This window comes from Neopelma chrysocephalum, unplaced genomic scaffold (genome assembly GCF_003984885.1).
Source record: "Neopelma chrysocephalum unplaced genomic scaffold, ASM398488v2 Primary Assembly neopelma1_62, whole genome shotgun sequence".
NCBI classification, from domain to species: domain Eukaryota; kingdom Metazoa; phylum Chordata; class Aves; order Passeriformes; family Pipridae; genus Neopelma; species Neopelma chrysocephalum.
In genome coordinates this window covers 696,670-715,001 of record NW_020897719.1, presented here as the reverse complement: position 1 = coordinate 715,001, position 18,332 = coordinate 696,670, and the positions used below count along the sequence as shown (strand labels likewise).

General features: G+C 36.4%; 1 protein-coding gene across 6 annotated transcripts in view; it reads left to right on the top strand.

Moving 5' to 3' along the window:
* USP15 (ubiquitin specific peptidase 15) overlaps positions 1-16,076 on the top strand; it is a 65,107-nt gene extending 49,031 nt beyond the window's left edge. For 4 of the 6 annotated variants that reach the window (XM_027682151.1, XM_027682150.1, XM_027682148.1 and 1 more), the window contains 14 exons: positions 3,649-3,822; positions 4,158-4,316; positions 4,962-5,186; positions 6,728-6,811; positions 6,902-6,996; positions 7,203-7,391; positions 8,244-8,359; positions 8,487-8,762; positions 9,062-9,132; positions 9,498-9,613; positions 11,429-11,578; positions 12,292-12,395; positions 13,937-14,025; positions 14,326-16,076. In XM_027682151.1, the coding sequence (XP_027537952.1) occupies positions 3,649-3,822; positions 4,158-4,316; positions 4,962-5,186; positions 6,728-6,811; positions 6,902-6,996; positions 7,203-7,391; positions 8,244-8,359; positions 8,487-8,762; positions 9,062-9,132; positions 9,498-9,613; positions 11,429-11,578; positions 12,292-12,395; positions 13,937-14,025; positions 14,326-14,511 (2,034 nt within the window). In that variant the 3' untranslated portion in view covers positions 14,512-16,076. Of the gene's footprint in view, positions 1-3,409; positions 3,428-3,648; positions 3,823-4,157; positions 4,317-4,961; positions 5,187-6,727; positions 6,812-6,901; positions 6,997-7,202; positions 7,392-8,243; positions 8,360-8,486; positions 8,763-9,061; positions 9,133-9,481; positions 9,614-11,428; positions 11,579-12,291; positions 12,396-13,936; positions 14,026-14,325 lie in introns of those variants that run through there. The other 2 variants (XM_027682153.1, XR_003534021.1) reach the window with 2 other exon arrangements.
* Positions 16,077-18,332: the final 2,256 nt, after the last annotated feature.

Sequence of the window (18,332 nt, the reverse complement as noted above, 5' to 3'; positions counted from 1 at the left end):
CCCATTGTTTAATTTCCTCCTACTATGTACCACCATGAAGAGCCTGGTTCCATCTTCTCCTTAACTTCCTTCTAGGTACGAGAAGGCTGCTCTCGGGTCTCCCTGAAACAGTCTTTTCTGCAGGCTGAACAAGCCCTGATGCTTCAGCCTTTTCCCATAGGACAAGTGCTTCTAGGCCATTGCCTATCTTGGTGGCCCTCCTTCTTCATTAATGTTTTTTCTTTTTATCAATTCCGTCCTCGCAAATTCTTATTTCAGAATTATCCCATACTTAAACTACAGGTATTTAGAAAAATGTATTTCCCCCCTATGAAAGTTTCTTAGGACAGATAGACCTGCTAACATGATCATAGTCTAGCACTGGAATTACAGTATTCCAGTGAGAGTACAGCATTGAGATGTATGTATATGTGTGTGTTTATATATATGGCACTAAAAATAACGATTATTTATTGTTCATTTTCCTGTGCATCCTAATAGCTTTTTTCAAGTTACTAGTATGTAACATGGAACTATAATTTCTGTGTTAATCTTTTTTGTGCTGAAGACTGATACTCTCTCCTGTGCTTTGTCTCATAATTGGTCTTAGAGTTTTTACATTCTATCCCATATTTCCCATGATCTTTTCACTGAATGACCAGTTTGGGTTCAGAGTCTGAGAACTTTATAGACATTTAGTTGGTTAAAGAAAACTTGTGGAGACTGCAGTACCTGAAATGAAGTGCCATTCTGTTACCTCTTTAGTTCACAGTTTTCCATAGTTTTACCATATTTGATTTGCCTTTTTGCTTTCTGTTATTCTTCATCTGTTGATATACTGTTAGTTTACTTATGTCTGTGGGACCCCTGGTGGCCTAGTGGTTAGCATGCAGGACTCTCACTGCTGCAACCCAGGTTCGATTCCTCGGTCCCCCGGGCAGATGGAGCCCGTTAGCCCTGTGAGGCCATCCATCTATGAGAAGGTCACTCTAAACAAACCTACGTCCTGAGGACCTCACTGCCATTGTCCAAGCTTGCTTGGCCCCGGCAGATGAACCTTAGGATTAAAGGGTGGGCTCAGTTCAGCGCAGGGTGTGTCTCACCTAAAAAATCCATTGCGCAGGCTGGAAAGGTAAAAGACCTTTCCCAAAATCTTCGTTCGCGAAGACTGGCCATTATTACTTATGTCTGTGTTTTGAAACAAACAAAAAACCTCAAGCCACCAGATTGAACAGGGCACTAAATCTGATGACTTTACTGTCTAGTAGATGGTCTTGATTCTAATGTCTTTTGGTTTGGGTTTTTTTTTTGTTTGGTTGGGTAGGGGTGGGGTTTAAATTAATGCTTTCCATAAGGCTTCTCTGATAAACTACAACGTATCACATCGTGAGAAAATAAGAATGGAGGCTTCCTTTCAGATTGGATTCTGGATGCTCTTTTTCCTGTGACTTTAATCGTGTTCTTAAGTAATTCTCTGTTGTCAGCCTTTTCAAGAAGTAAACATGTTTGTAATCATTTAGCTTAGTCAGGCTGAAAAGATGGGTGGGTGTGTGGCCAACTGTATTAGTTCCTTTAGCAGCTACATTTCTAAAAGTTGTGGTATCTGATAGTTTAGAAAATACATCAGGTTTGTATCTCAGAAATTCCTGTGTTCAGGTAGCCACTTGTTCATTCTAGAACTACCATCAGTGTTATCTTATGTTGTAATGTGGAAATTGTTATAGGAAAAAGGGAAATTATCTGTAGTAATCTTCCTGACATAGACATACAAATATTAATTAATATTCTGAGAAAGTGACAAAACCAGTTTATCTGGTGAAGACTAGAAAAAGATAAATTAGTTTTTTGGTGAAAAATACACTGTCAGCACATTGTGTAGTGACTAAGAACCTATAGAAAAATATACTGGTTTTGCATTATTTACTTCCTTATGTTGGACCTTTCTCACACTAAGCTAATCAGTAGAACTGATTTCATCTCCTAAACCAGCCCAAAAATAATCCAGAAGACAAAGGAGGAGAAAAAAGTAGTGAGATGAATGTTTCTTGTGCAATCAGATGAGAATCAGCAGAGAAGGGGCAGGACTTCTTTGGGCAATAGGATTTATCGCATCGCTCAAATTGAACATGCAATTTTACCTGAAGTGTAGTTTTATTTGTAGACAGTTCTTGTTTCTGGTCGTCTGGTGATACTTGGTAGTCCATCCATGCATTTAGGTTGATGCTGAAGATAATGTTTTGAAAATTCTAACCACTTATGTATGGATTTGAGAGACCAAGCATTTCTCCTCATAGCTGCATGGGTCAGTTTAGAACTGACAACACAGATCTGTGAGGTAGGGGTGCTTGGGATCACCACTACTAGAAATAAAAGCTCTTTGCCATGTAGCAAGTGGGAAAAAAAGCTTTCTTCAACCCTCGGTGTCCAAAAGCACCTGTAATACCAGGAATTTTTTACAGTGTTGACAGCTCATGAAAACTTTAGGTGAGGAGGAAGAGAAAGAAAGGAGTTCAATATAGGCATGAAACTCGGCTCTCTACATCATATGACTGGTTTTGCTGTGTAACATTTCACAGGTATGGTAGGCAGACATAGGAATAACTTTTTTTGCCCCACTCAAAAAAGTTGTAATTCTTCCAGTCTGATTGTTGTATATATACAGTAGCTTTGTAGAGTATGTGAAGCTAAAATTTTTGTTCTTCCCCTTGTTTACAGAGAGGCAGATGAGATTGATGAAATATTTTACCTTTCTTGGAATCTTTGATACAGGAAAGAATGCAGAAAAGCTTATAATATTTAATGAAGAGACTTTGCTAAATATATATGCTAAGGCATGGCGTGGGGATCGTTTCTGAGTGATGGAAGAGTTTGTGTTGAAAGGAGTGTGAAGAGTAGTGCACAAAAATTCGAAGTGGTTTCCTGAAATTGTAAATCATACTTCAGTGGTTGCGTGCTGCTATCTCCAAGTGCTGGCAGAAGAGACAAACTGGTACAGAGGATAAGTGATTAGCTCAATCTAAAACAAGGTCCTTGACTTCCTTGAACTAATTTCAGCTCTAAACAGCATCACAAAATTTAAAAGAACATAGGAAGGTGTGCACCATTTCTAATTCAATGACTAGCCCATAGCCATAGCCATAGAAGAAAAGGAATAGGGCAAGCATCCTCACCTTCCCTTCTCTTCCCTCCCACACCTGCCAAAAAAAAAAATCTTCTTTTCACATGTTTGTTGGACTGTGGTATAATTTGAATTAGTAAGCCCTGTTGGCTGTCTCTTCCAAGCACCTATGCAGTTTCACCTTTGTGCATCTCTTAACAACTTTCAGCAGGGAGACTTATAAAGCTACCAGTCATGTCTCAAGAACTACCTTCTTTTGTTTTAAATCTTGATACCAACCGTGCTGTCATGGTGTGGTTGACTGGACTCCTATGTTTAATAAATTTTGAGGTAAATCTTTTGACAAATATTATCTGTACATAAGTTGCAACCAGTCTTAAGTTTAAAACCATTATTTGTTTCTGGAAAAGATTGATTAGGGTTTTTTCTCCCCTTCCTTGCAGGCACTAGACATTACAGTTTAATCATGGCTGCCTTAACAAAATTCAAACATTCTTTGTTTAGAACTAATTCAAATCACTGTTCTAAAGAGTCTGTATTTCTATTTGCAGTGTCTGAGCAACACACCTCCTCTTACAGAGTACTTCCTCAATGATAAATACCAAGAAGAGCTGAATTTTGACAATCCTTTAGGAATGCGAGGTGAAATAGCAAAATCTTACGCCGAGCTTATCAAGCAAATGTGGTCAGGAAAATACAGCTACGTTACCCCAAGAGCATTTAAGGTCAGTAGGGAATTTAAACTGAATGTACATTGTCAATTTTGGGTTTGTACTTTTAAGTATACAAAACTTACAGAAATACGCAAGAAGAAGAATTTGAAGTAATATTTATCAGTTTGCATTCCATTCATTTAACTGTTGAAACATTTGAGTGTATATTTAAATAAAAATCACCTACCCTTGTGCTTTGGTCTTTCAGAATTGGTTTTGACTTCTATCTCCATTGAAAAGCTTCTCTGTTTTAAGTTTTTCCTTTTCAACATGCTGCTGTAGCATCTCAGAAGTATCTGTTTTCTCTAACAATAAATGTACTGGAAGTATTTGTATTTAATTTTTAGACACAAGTGGGAAGGTTTGCACCACAGTTTTCTGGTTATCAGCAACAAGATTGTCAAGAGCTACTGGCTTTTCTCTTGGATGGATTACATGAGGATTTGAATAGAATTAGGAAAAAGCCTTACATTCAGTTAAAGGATGCAGATGGGAGACCAGACAAGGTAGGGGTTTTGGTGTTGATCATCTTAATTTTAGTCAAGGCTGTATGTTCTGCCTGATTGTGCACTGAAAGGTTGGGACACTGATCATATGTTTTTTTTTTTTCTGGGAGAGATTTCAGAAAATAAGACCATAAAATAGAGAGTTTGTTCGAGAACATGTGTAAATTTCTGTTTATTTGTAAGATAACTGGGGGGATGGGAGGATGGTGTGGCTTTTTTAAGACTTCATTCAGACCTGTTTTTCAATTCAGTGCTGAGTTCGGTTAGAAAAACAATTTCCATTCTGTTGTTCTTTTATTCTTATATCTATGCAGAATTCTGTCTCTCTCCAGTACTCTTACTATAGGGAAACTGTTCTTTCGTTATTAGTTAATTCATGTGGAATTTTTAGTTTTATTTGCTTTTGTCTTTCCCCAAGTCATTTGGAAGTCTCTCTCAGGCTATGTAATACCACTGACAGAATCTCTGTCATAGGAAAAGCATACCTCTTTTAACCTGTGATCCTGATAGTAGTAACATACCTTACAGGGTCCTTGGGAGTGAGATTTCTATGTTTAGGTGGTTACTGAAAGTTTTCTATCAAGTACTTTTACTAATAATTCTCACTACTACTTTGTCATAACCCAGATCACACTTTACTTACAGGTGGTTGCTGAAGAAGCCTGGGAAAACCATTTAAAGAGAAATGATTCCATCATTGTAGATATATTCCATGGCCTTTTTAAATCCACCCTAGTTTGTCCTGAATGTGCTAAGATATCTGTAACCTTTGATCCCTTTTGTTACTTGACACTTCCATTACCCATGAAAAAAGAACGCACTTTGGAAGTTTATTTAGTTAGAATGGATCCACTGACAAAGCCTATGCAGGTAAGTGTCTTAATTCATGTAGTAACACCCTGATTCATGTGACATTAACAGTGAACCCGAGTTCCTTTACATGATGTAAATTTATAAGTACAACAAGCAAATCCAATAAGTTTTGGTTTCTGGTATGAATTCTGAAGTCCCACTTAGGAAACCTGAGGTAAACTATACACGCCTTCTTATATTTCTGTCAGTTTCAAGGAAGAATTGGTAATTTCATTGTGGTTATGATAATAAAGCTTTTCAATATTTAAAATGTATGCTGACATAATTTTTTATTTGAGTGTTGCTCTAGTGAATTTGTATGGTTATAAAAAGTATTTATACACTTAATCCAGACTTAATTTCTTGGTTCCTTAATCACCAAAGCCAAATATTCATAGTAAGTGCATATTCATAATTAGGTATTCCTGAATTCTTCTGTGCTTTCACCTGATTGTCAAAAGAAAAAACTTCAGACGAGATTTCTTTGTGAAGAGTACCTCTTCTGCCATTTTTTTAGGAATAATAGTATTATACACCTTATAATGGCATGAAAAAACGTAGATAAGGTTATCATAACCAAGTCATGATTAAATGGTTCTAGCTGTACCGTATGGGGTAAGTGAGGTTGGGTGAAATAAATAAGACACAGGCAGTTAGGTAGATTCCAAAAAGGCTTAACACTTGAAATGGAAGTACCATAAGAAGGAAAGTAGGGGGAAAAGGGAGTGTTCTCAAAGGCAGCGTGAATTAGGAAAGTCAAAGATAAAGGGACATGTATTAACTAATGGCAGATGAGCCTGCTAGAAATTTAATTAATTGTGAAAACATGTTTGCACAGGGGACACACACAGTAGTTGAAGATGACTTACATGACCTGAGAGGGTTATGCAGGAGTAATAGAGTTTGGGAAGGGTACAAGTTCAGTAGAGTTTTTTTGAGTCTAAATAACTATAAAACTTAAGGACATAACAGACACATGCTATAGTTGGCAACTAATTATAAAGTATAATACCTTATTTCTAATTAATCCTGTCTTTACTATGCAAGTAACAGATAAGAGTCCTGTGTGAAATTCAGACTGTTAATCATCAGGTTCTCTTTGTCCGTGTGAAATTAGAATTCATTGCTGCCATTGCTTTTTTTTTTCCCAGTCATACTTTATAAACAACTTGTGTTGTATTCCAAATTTAATAATGTAGTCGATGGCATGCATATTACTTAAATGGTGAAATAAGTAGGTGCTGTTGAAATACAAATCTGACTAATTGGTGCTGTTAGTCTTCTTAGGGAGAAAATAAAATAACATTCAAATCAGCATCGTATAAACTAATAAATGGATTATTCAGAGTTTGTATGTTTGTAGAGTAAAGTTGTGCAGGTAGCTACTACGTTTTCAGCAGCTTTTGGAATTCAATTTAGTTCATTTACATGCCTCACACTGTGAGTTCAAGAATATGAAAGAAGTATGTGAAATATGCTGAACATGTGATAAGTTGTTTGGGTTTTTTCTCATGTATATTTGTTCTCTTAAAAAATTAAAATTATATTTTACTTTTTAGTACAAAGTAGTTGTTCCCAAAATTGGAAATATATTGGATCTTTGCACAGCATTGTCGGCTTTGTCTGGTGTTGATGCAGATAAGGTAGGAGTGATCTCTTACATGAAGCACAACAATGAACATTTTAATGCACATTAACCTGATTTAATGATGTATACTCCATTTTCTTTTTAGATGATTGTTACTGATATATACAATCACAGGTTCCACAGGATATTTGGCATGGATGAAAATCTAAGTAGTATTATGGAACGTGATGACATTTATGTGTAAGTACATAAGTACGTAAGTACATTTATGTGTAAGACATTCATGCTTCATGTCTCCTTGCAGTTTGTTTAGTTATTTGTAAAAGATTAAAGCCTAGACATCAGGTAAAGATGAAACTGGGAGGGGGTATTATTTTTTTACTTCCCCCCTTTGCAGCCTTTTACATGACCATTGTTCTTTGTATTTCTGATTGTTTTTCTTTTAGATTTGAAATTGCTATCAATAGAACCGAAGATACGGAACAAGTTATAATTCCTGTTTGTTTAAGGGAAAAGTGCAGGCACACTAGCTATAGCCATAGTGGTTCTTTACTGTTTGGTCAACCTTTTCTCATAGCAGTGCCTAGAAACAATACTGAAGATAAACTCTATAACCTGCTGCTGCTAAGAATGTGGTAAGGTTATTGTTTAACAAAAATACGTTTGTTAAGAGTAATGCTAATCGTTGGAATCAGTAGGCACTTATTTTTACATGCATTTCTAACAAACTGGTTAGATCTGAGAACTTTGTCTTTTATTTGCTTTCTGTTAAATCTATTAAAAAATTTTAGCCCCTTGAGATATGAACTGGTATGGATTTTAATTTGATTTCTTGTTAGCATGACCTCATCCAAAAAGTATTTGAGATGACAATAGAGAGTTCGTCTGTATTGTCAGTTTAAGATAAATAATTCTATTGTATGCTTAGCTGTTCGTTAGGAATTGGTAAAATGGAAATGTTTTCCAATTATTCTGTTATGGTCATACCTCCTGTATCTACTGTACAAGTTTATATACTAATTTATGTTGTAAAAGTACATGGTAGACACTTTCTGAAACTAGACTGGAATTAGTGTCATTATGTGGAAGAAATTGGGATCATGTAAACTCCAGTTTAAATTTACGCTTCATTTTCTGTTGACGTAACTTTCTCTGTAATTGAACCCTTATAAATTTTTTTGTGTAAAAAAAACGGTTAATGAACAGTTAAATTACTTCTGGACAAAGAGAGACTGATCCTAAGAATCAAGTTGTTTAAAATAAATAGCTGCCAAAAATGTAAGATCATATAGGAGTAGGTTTTCAGATGTGCCTGTAACAGTAGATGTTTGGCAATAAAACTGTTAATTCTGAATAAATCAGAAAGAAGTGCAGAAATGCAGTACATTAGAAAGAATTTGCTCTAAGAATTTAATGACCTGGTTTGAACAAAGTAAATATTTAAAAATCCATTGCTTCTAACTGTTTCTTTCACTTGTTATATTTAGCCGATATGTAAAAACATGTGCTGAAAGTGAAGATACTGAAGGATCTCTGCATTGTTGTAAGGACCATGGTATCAATGGTAATGGCCCAAATGGAATACATGAAGAAGGATCTCCAAGTAAGACTGGAATATCTAAACCTGCTTAGTATTTTGGGTTCAATTTGAAACAGAAGTTAATTCTAATGTCTTTCAATTATTGTCATTCTGCCTCATTTCTTGCTTTTTATTCTTCCATTTGCTTCAGGTGAAATGGAAACAGATGAGCAAGATGATGAATCCAGCCAGGATCAGGAACTTCCTTCAGAGAATGAAAACAGCCAGTCAGAAGATTCCGTTGGAGGTGACAATGACTCTGAAAATGGATTATGTACTGAGGATACTTGCAAAGGTCAACCACTCACGGGACACAAAAAGCGATTGTTTACATTCCAGTTCAATAATTTAGGCAATACTGACATAAACTACATCAAAGATGATACCAGGCATATTAGATTTGATGATAGGCAACCTAGGCTTGATGGTAAGTCATGGGGAACAGGCTGGGCAACATTTGATTCTGATCTGACTCCATTTCTGTGTTTCATTTTCTCTGTGTGATATTTGATATATCTTTTTTTTCAATTGTGAATTCTGTATGAATAATTGATTTGTTATTGAGACTGACTATTAGAAATGCAGAATTTTTGTGTGCTTCAATTTTTCATCTTAAATTCACGATAGCGTTGTTTAATTCATTTTGAAGAATGTTTGCTCAAAGTTAATCCAGTTTCATGTAAAGCAAGAAATAATATTAAGAGAAAACATTTTTTTAAATCTTAGAAAGATCTTTCCTTGCTTTGGATTGGGATCCTGAATTGAAGAAGAGATATTTTGATGATAGTGCAGCAGAGGTAAGCTGTTTATGTTGCTCCCCTTTCCAGCACAAATAAAACTTAAATGTAAAAAATACAGTTTAATTAATGTGACATGAGACATTGTAAGTCTTCACAAGAAAAAGCTAACATATCTTTTTTTCATGTTACTCTTAGTAAATATGTTGTCATAAATAAACTTCATGTACACATCCAAGTAATTAGCAAATCTGAGGCTTACAAACTTGGAAGTAAATCTGAAGCTATGAAAACTTTTTGCTTGAATGGTTTCTAATCAGTTTTTCCATATATAGGAGCTTTGTAGTTACTGTTTAGTAAGACGACATCACTAAAATGAGTTTTGTTTCATTTGTTCTCTTAACTCAAGAAATACTTCTCTTTAGGATTTTGAAAAACATGAAAGTGTGGAATATAAGCCTCCCAAAAAGCCTTTTGTGAAATTAAAAGATTGCATTGAGCTGTTCACAACAAAGGAAAAACTAGGTGCTGAAGATCCATGGTAAGCGCAAAAGATGAAAAATTGTTAGTTCTATGGTACATCTCTCAAAGTATAATCAAAACCACACACTGAGATACCTAACTGATTCCTTAATGATATTTTGAATCTTGTTATTTCCATCATAGTTGAAGATTCTCAAAATGTTTTCTACTTTGATCCATTACTTAAATTTTTACCATATGCAGAAGATTATGTTTGTAAGGGAAACAGTTAATGCTTTGGAAATTAGGAGGAAGGGTTGATACATAATTTATTCTAGTCTGTGAACTATGATGGACAGTGAATGAATAATATTATGACAAATTCAGTGCAGCGGTTTAAACAAATATTCCTTTCTGAAATGAGAGAGGTTGTTGCATACTGTTCATTTTTTACGCAAATACATAACTTGCCTTGCATTGATCTCTGAAATAGGGATATGCTTAAATGGTAGGTTTGTGGGATGGGGGATGTCTGTAGTCACTACAACCGCTCAAATTATTGTCCTAAGTATTTGTTTTTGGGAGACAAAAATTGATTTTGATTCATGGTTCTTTCAAATTATAATTTGGAATCATATCTGAATATTCACAATTATAGTATGTTCCTGTAAGATACTTTTTCTCCAGGAATTTTTTAGCAGATAAATTCCTCATCAACTTTGAGCTCAGAATTAAGTTTGAAAAGAGTGTCTGCCAATTTTTCTCTTGTAGATACCTAAAAGTTTTGGAGACCTTCTAACATTGTCACCAGAGATCCTCCTATATTTGTGCAGTGTAGGGGGCTAACTTAGAAAATCTCATTTTTTTATTGGGTTTGCTAGATTATACAACACTGGATAGACTATTTGAGATACCATAAAAATGAAGCACTTCCATTTTTGCAGCACATTTTAAGCAGATTATTTAAACTACAAAATAAAACTACTGCAGAAGTCAAGCAGCTGCTACTACATACATTTCACCAAAGGTCATCAGTCACATTTTTCTTCATTTGTTAGGTCTTCACACGTCTAATCTACAAGAACTCATCATCCCTAGTCCAGCACTATTTGTATTCTAGATATTCTAGGCCAGCTGGGAAAACAGATTTTCAATTACAGCCTGCCCTTACAGTTCTCCTAATTTCTTGTCTTTGTCTGATGTTGCTATTTAAAGACATTTGCGCGATCTTTTTAATTAGGGTTCATCTCTTTTTCTTTCTTCTCCCTAGATTTTTACTTGTTAGATACCAAGGTGTAGAATATGCATAGACCACTTCATGGAAGAGTTGCTTCCATTCATTTTTCTTACTTATCTTCCTCCCTGAGCCTTAGTTCCTGAAAGATTCAAGTACACATTGTAGGGAACAGAAGTTTATAAGTCACAGCCTGTTTAGTACTTACCTACTAAGAAGGAAAGTTTTTTTAGTAGTCACTGTTATCTGGTTTTAGGTGTAGGCGAGATGGGGTCAGAGACGGATGAATTTGGAAATTGAAACTTGAAAAAGTCACAGTTATCTGTTATTTTTGGCTTTTCTTATGGTCAGTTTTATAACCCTTCATCTTTTTTTTTATAAAATACATATAGCCACATATAGGGAATCCTATAGAAGATGAGAATTCAATATTGGAGGAGTGCTACTTTTGAGTTTAGAATGCTGTTGAGCTTCACTGTGATCACACTTGCACATTTTAAACTGGAAGAGATATCAACAGCATTAGTAACAAAAGAAAAAATGTGTGTGGTTGAGTTTTGCTCATTCAGTTCCTCCCGTGTTACTGAATTTCTCTATAGTAATGTATTTTTAAATACATACGGACTACAGTTATTTAAAATTGATTTTTTTTTCTTTTAGGTATTGTCCAAACTGTAAAGAACATCAGCAAGCTACTAAGAAGTTAGACTTGTGGTCACTGCCCCCTGTACTGGTAGTTCATCTAAAGCGCTTTTCCTACAGCAGATATATGAGGGACAAGTTGGATACATTGGTTGACTTTCCAATAAAGTAAGAAATCTAAACATTTTGGTGCTAGAGGTGTAAAAGCATGACTAGGACACGTGTTTAATACAGCAATTATGTAAAATGGGTGTGTTTTCAGTTTCTATGTGTGTATCCAGTACACATTGATAACAAAATGCTTGTAGGTTAAAAATACGAACTTGGAAAAATAATAATAATAGATAAATGTGGAAGATTAATGGTTCCCCTTCCATTTCTCACAGAGTGAAAGAGATGCACTGTCAGAATAGTCTGGTGTATGTGCTTTTTTGTAGGTAGTATAAGACCCCTGGTGGCCTAGTGGTTAGCATGCGGCACTCTCACCGCTGCGACCCAGGTTCGATTCCTAGTTCCCCGGGCAGATGGAGCTCGTTAGCCCTGTGAGGCCATCCATCTATGAGAAGGTCACTCTAAACAAACCTACATCCTGAGGACCTCACTGCCATTGTCCAAGCTCGCTTGGCCCCAGCAGATGAACCTTAGGATTAAAGGGTGGGCTCAGTTCAGCGCATGCTGTGTCTCACCTAAAAAAAATCCATTGTGCAGGCTGGAAAGGTAAAAAGACCTTTCCCAAAAATCTTCGTTCGCGAAGACTGGCCATTACAGTTACATAAGGTAAAGGGCTTGAAGACCACCAAAATGTAAAATGATTAAAAATAGTAACATGACTGAATTTTGGTTTGGTTTTTTTGTGTTTGTTTTGTTTTGTCTTTTAACAGTGACTTGGACATGTCAGAGTTCCTTATTAATCCTAATGCAGGGCCTTGCCGCTACAACTTGATTGCTGTCTCCAACCACTATGGAGGAATGGGAGGAGGACATTGTAAGTTGATTTCAAGTATCATCATTCTACATGTCAGCTTTCTTTCTATGTTGATTTTGATTTAAGTACTGATTACTTTGAATCAGTGGTGCTTTTTAATGATTTAGGGACAATTTTTTTCATTGCCTTGAAATGCTTTCACAAGTACTCTAACACAAAAATCTGTATGCAATGAGTTTTCAAGAATAATTGTAGGTTCTTTTATACTTCTAGCTGTGCACACTGTGAAAAGAGAAAACATTGTCCCCCAGGGATCAGTGTTGGGCCCAGTTCTGTTTAATATCTTTATTGCTGATCTGGATGAGGGGATTGAGTCCATCATCAGCAAATTTGCAGATGACACTAAGCTGGGGGAGGAGTGTCGATCAGCCGGAAGGCAGGAGGGCTCTTCAGAGGGACCTGGATAGGTTGGAGAGTTGGGCCGAATCCAGTGGGATGAGGTTCAACAAGGCCAAGTGCCGGGTCCTGCACTTTGGCCACAACAACCCCATGGAGCACTACAGGCTGGGGACAGAGTGGCTGGAGAGCAGCCAGGCAGAAAGGGATCTGGGAGTTTGGGTTGACAGGAAGCTGAATATGAGCCAGCAGTGTGCCCAGGTGGCCAAGAAGGCCAATGGCATCCTGGCCTGGATCAGGAACAGTGTGACCAGCAGGTCCAGGGAAGTGATTCTTCCCCTGTACTCAATGCTGGTGAGGCCACACCTGGAGTACTGTGTCCAGTTCTGGGCCCCTCAGTTCAGGAAGGATATTGAGGTCCTGGAGCATGTCCAGAGGAGGGCAACTAGGCTGGTGAAGGGACTCAAGCACAAGTCCTATGAGGAGAGGCTGAGGGAGCTGGGGCTGTTCAGCCTGGAGAAGAGGAGGCTCAGGGGAGACCTCATCACTGTCTACAACTACCTGACAGGAGGTTGTAGCCAGATGGGGGTTCATCTCTTTTCCCAGGCAACTCTCAGCTAGACAAGAGGGCATGGTCTCAAGTTGTGCCAGGGGAGGTTTAGGTTAGATATTAGGAAGAATTTCTTCACAGAGAGGGTGATCAGACATTGTAATGGGCTGCCCAGGGAAGTAGTGGATTCTCCGTCCCTGGAGATTTTTTAAAAGAGACTGGATGTGGCACTTAGTGCCATGGTCTAGTAACCGCAGTGGTAGTGGATCAAGGGTTTGACTTGATGATCTCGAAGGTCCCTTCCAACCCAGCTGATTCTATGATAAGAGCTCCACAAGAGCTACTGTACTCTTACAACTGATTTTGCCTTGCTTGTCTATATTTTTGTTCATTGTGCAACTCCTTGGAAGTAGAGAGAAAAAATGACTGAGGGATTTTATTTGGCTATCCTGTCTCAGTATACATTGTGTTTAGAAGGGGAATGTTAGTGATTAAGCTCTCTTTGCTTAAAAAAAGTGTGAAAGGTGAGTCTAATAGTGATTATAGGTTTAAGTGAGTTAAATGTGAAGTATTTGACAGTAACAGAGTCTAGCAACTGATTGTATTACATCCATGAAGATACAGAGTCCTAAGACATTGTATTTTTTTGTCCTAGATACCGCTTTTGCAAAAAATAAGGATGATGGAAAATGGTACTACTTTGATGACAGTAGTGTGTCCACCGCATGTGAGGACCAAATAGTGGCAAGTACCTTTTGTGTTTCTAAAATTGGGACTGTTGATATCTTCTGCTTGAGGGAAGAAAAATGAAGAGTAAACCGTGAAACTTGTGTTAAACTTGTAGATAGTAGTTTGTGTTCTCTCAAAGGACAGTACAAACCAAAAATGGTTTGCTCCAACATGCAAAAATAACTTAAGTGAAGGGTCTAGATTTCTTTGTAATTTTACGCTGTATACTTGGAAGCAAAGAAAAAAAAATGTAACTCGGGTTGTAAATGTTTTGTTTGGAGCCTCATGAACATATTACCCTTTTCTCTTTTACAGTCCAAAGCAGCATATGTGCTCTTCTACCAGAGACAGGACACAATCAGTGGAACTGGCTTTTTCCCGCTTGACCGGGAAACTAAACAAGGTGCTTCAGCTGCCACAGGCATCCCACTAGAAAGTGATGAAGACAGCAATGAAAATGATAATGATATAGAAAATGAAAATTGTATGCACACTAACTAATGGGACGAACTAGAAGCCATAAAAGAGACTCTCTTACTGGGGATACGGATTGAAAGAGTGAAAATGCCCACCAAATTAAGAATAAAAACCTGAGATGACAGAATGTAAATCTTTATTACATTTTAACATGTGCAGTACTTGAAGTGAAACAATAAAAACTTAAACAGAAATTGTCTCTAATGCATTTACAGTCTCGTATTCACAAGGTATATATAGGAAATCACAAATAAACCCCTTTTAAGTTTCTGCTGCTCTTCTGATGAAATATGTTTTCTTTTGTTTTGGATGTGAGTTAATAACTAAAATATTAAATCTGTGGACTTCTGACATTTATTTTATAAGTATTGCAAGAATACTACTGCCAAGTCTAGTTTCTGGATGACTGTATAAATGTTCCTTAGCTGCCACACAGACTACAAGTAAAAATGTTATAAATAACTACAGTAGTAGTTTTTTTGAAACAGCAAATTTTTGTTTCTCCCTATTTTTTCTTAATTCGGTCACTATAGAAGAAGTAGCTTGAGAAAGGTGTTTTAACCTTTTGTGTTATAGTGGAACATCCAGAATATTATGTTCATCTTACTGCTGCTGTGGAACAGGTTCTGGATTTCATGCTGCATTAACAAAAAGGTTTTCAATTAAATGTAAGTATCCATTGTTGCTTCTTGGAATCTACTCTGCAGACATAATTCCTGTTATCTTGCTTATAAGATATGCATAATTTTAATCTGGTATCAGTCCAAAATTTAAAATTGTGCTGTAAGTTCTCTTTCCCCAGTTTTTGTAGTTTGACAGCTTGCAAACTACTCTGTATTAAGGTCAAAGTTAATAGTATTCTGTATCCATAGTAATGACTGTGCATAAGGCTTAGATGAGAATTTTTTCAGTATAACCTGCCTTTAAATTGTTAATTAACAAAGTCACTTTAAAGGTAGACCTGTTAATTTTCTTTGTGTGTTCCTGATGGAATTCACCATAGCCTTACAGCGTATCTGAAAAGGTAACTCATAAGAGAATTGGCATTTGCATGTTCAAGTCAGAACCTGTACAGTATATAAGGCATACAAACTCCGAATTGGATTTCAGTTAACTATGTTCAGGGGTCCAGGATGCCAAAATAAGTGTGACAGTTTGAAACATTTTTTGATTTGCTGCTTTCCCACTGATCTAGTTGGAAGAATGTATTGTTGATTTGTATACAATACTGCCTTTGAGAGGGGCTCTAAAGTGTGGGGGCACACGTCACATATCTACTACCTGGAGAATTGCTTTGTGTCCCACTGTTAAAACAATTTAAGAAAAGAAAAAAGCAAAAAGTATGATGTTCTTCACTTGAACTAATCAAATACAATAGGTTATAAATTGTGTATTGTAAATAAAAGTTCACTCTGTGAGTGCACATTTTGGTAAATTATTTATTTATGTTAGCATTAAAAAGTTTAAAAAAATGCATTTGACCAGGATATAAATGAGATATGTTGGACATGGCTTTGCTTTATACCTTGATATTAAAACTGGTGTTTCATCCTGGTATTTTAAAGCTGCTTTGAGGTTTGTTTTTTTTTTTAAATGTAAACTAACCTCCTGCATGACAGAGGTTAAAATTTTGTCTGCACTTGAGTTCACTTGGGTTTACATTTGAAATGCGCATGTTTATTTATACAGATTTCAATAAAGCTATTCAAGGCCTTATTTAGTGTTCCGTTTTGTTACACGCTCTTTTCCCATGCTGTGTCTGGATAATCTTTGTCTAAGACTTACATTCTCAATTACAAAATGGCTATGTAATGACTAACACAGAATAAGATTAATAATATTTCCAGACAATAGTATATAAAAAAGGGGGGTTGTCCTATCATTGGCTCTAGAAGTATTTAAAAGGCTGCAAAAACAGTGTATTATCATAAATATTTTGTTTTTAAAAGTAATACTGTAACAATAATCAAATGGAAAGATACTAATTGTGAGATGGTTGGTGAAATGAGGGAATATTAAGGTTGGATAAACCAATATGGGGGGGGATGATAGAAGCTTTTGGCTTAAAACCTTGTAATTAGGTATGGAATACAGTAACCTAGTACAAAGCTATGACCTAAATATTTATGAATTAACTGAGGGTTATATGTGGAGTAGAGGAAGGAATTCTAGAGAAGTGATCTACTCTTAGGGTAACGCATACAAAGATGCCCCCTTCATTCATACTCCCATTTGTTTTTCCATATCATGTTAGCCTAGAACTTGATGGGAAAAATTGCAGAGGAGCAAAGGATCTAGTTTGATTTACCAAAGTACTTTGGAGTTGGTAGATTAGAACTTTAATATCTGATAACTCAGGTCTCCTAACGCACTTCATTCTCCCTTTGAAAATGCAAATACATATACATACATAGAATCTTACATTTCAAGGAATGTACTTACCTACTAATAGTTGGATCATCCAACTAGAATTTAAAAAAGTATTGATCAAAGTAGGATTTAGTTAGAAAAAAATTACGTAATTCTTTGTTATTGTTAATTTGGCTTCCAAGATTACACATACAAAGTTTCTGTAATCAGCTTCCTAAACAGAGAGAAAAAACAGCAACATTTCTATGGGTGTCTCAAAGGTTTCTGGGAATTCAGTCAAGTTGTGAGTTTCATAAAACTTACATATTCATACATAAGATATGATAACTCATCCAGTGTGGACATGCTTAACACTACAGAAAGTATATTATTATTTACAGTATTTATCAAAAGTTATTGTCACTCAACTAGACATTTATATAGAGAAGAGGATCCTAACATCTCTCTATGAATCATGTCAGATAAAAATCTACAGTCAGCTTTCTTTTTTCATCAAAAACCTTGCTGTAAATAAGTATCAACATAAACTCTAGAATTATAAGATTCACTTAACCTTGTTAATATGACAGTCACTGAAACAAAACAGAGTAGGAGGCAGAAGACAGCTTGCAATTGCCAGTTAATCCATGGATTTTGTGACAGCAATATGTCATTTAAAGCCACGCTGGGAGGGAAGGAGAGGTGAAGAGAGAGTGCCCAGAACCTATTGTTCTAGTTGGCTTCAGACAATGTTCTGAATGCTTCAGTGTAGACCATTCCCTGATCTCTTCCATCACGCACCTAAATTCAAGTCCCACCTGCCTTCCTGGCACACTGAGGTGAAGTTTGCAGCTTACAGTTGAGCTGACAAGATGGGAGAAGCTCTAAGATGTTCCCCTGTCAGATACTGCAACTATGAGTAGTTGCTGATGGGAGAGCAACAACCCCTTCTAGGTTTCCCAGGAAGTTAGCCCTGTGTTATGGAGTGAGTGTATTTTTTTAAGTAATTTGAAATCTTTAGAAGGAAGTCAGAATGGCTGGAAAAGTAATTAATTGGCAAAACTACTTTTCTTCAAAAATTATGTCACCTTTTTTGATGTCAGACTTTGTAGTTGCAGGTTATGGCTTTTCATTGTTTCTGTGCACTCGTTACTTTGACAAAGAAAATCACCATAAATGTAGTGAAACAATAAGAAAGCTGTATCTGATAGAATAAGCATGTTCTTAGTCTGCAGGCAAATTGCTCTCTTCAGATAATTCTTTTTCCTTAGCAGGTAAACATTGTGAAAATGGTTCCACTTCCCTAGTTCCAAGATTGCATGCTTTACTGGCATCATGTGCTCCTGAGGCAGGCAGAGAGACCTATCCTACTAAAAAGAAATTACATCTTGGAGTAACATGAAAACCCTGGAATAGTCCAAATGTGACAGATTTATTTAGGGAATCAACTGGGTTACTATATGCCAGCGTATTGGGTCTGACTGAGCTGGGGTTCA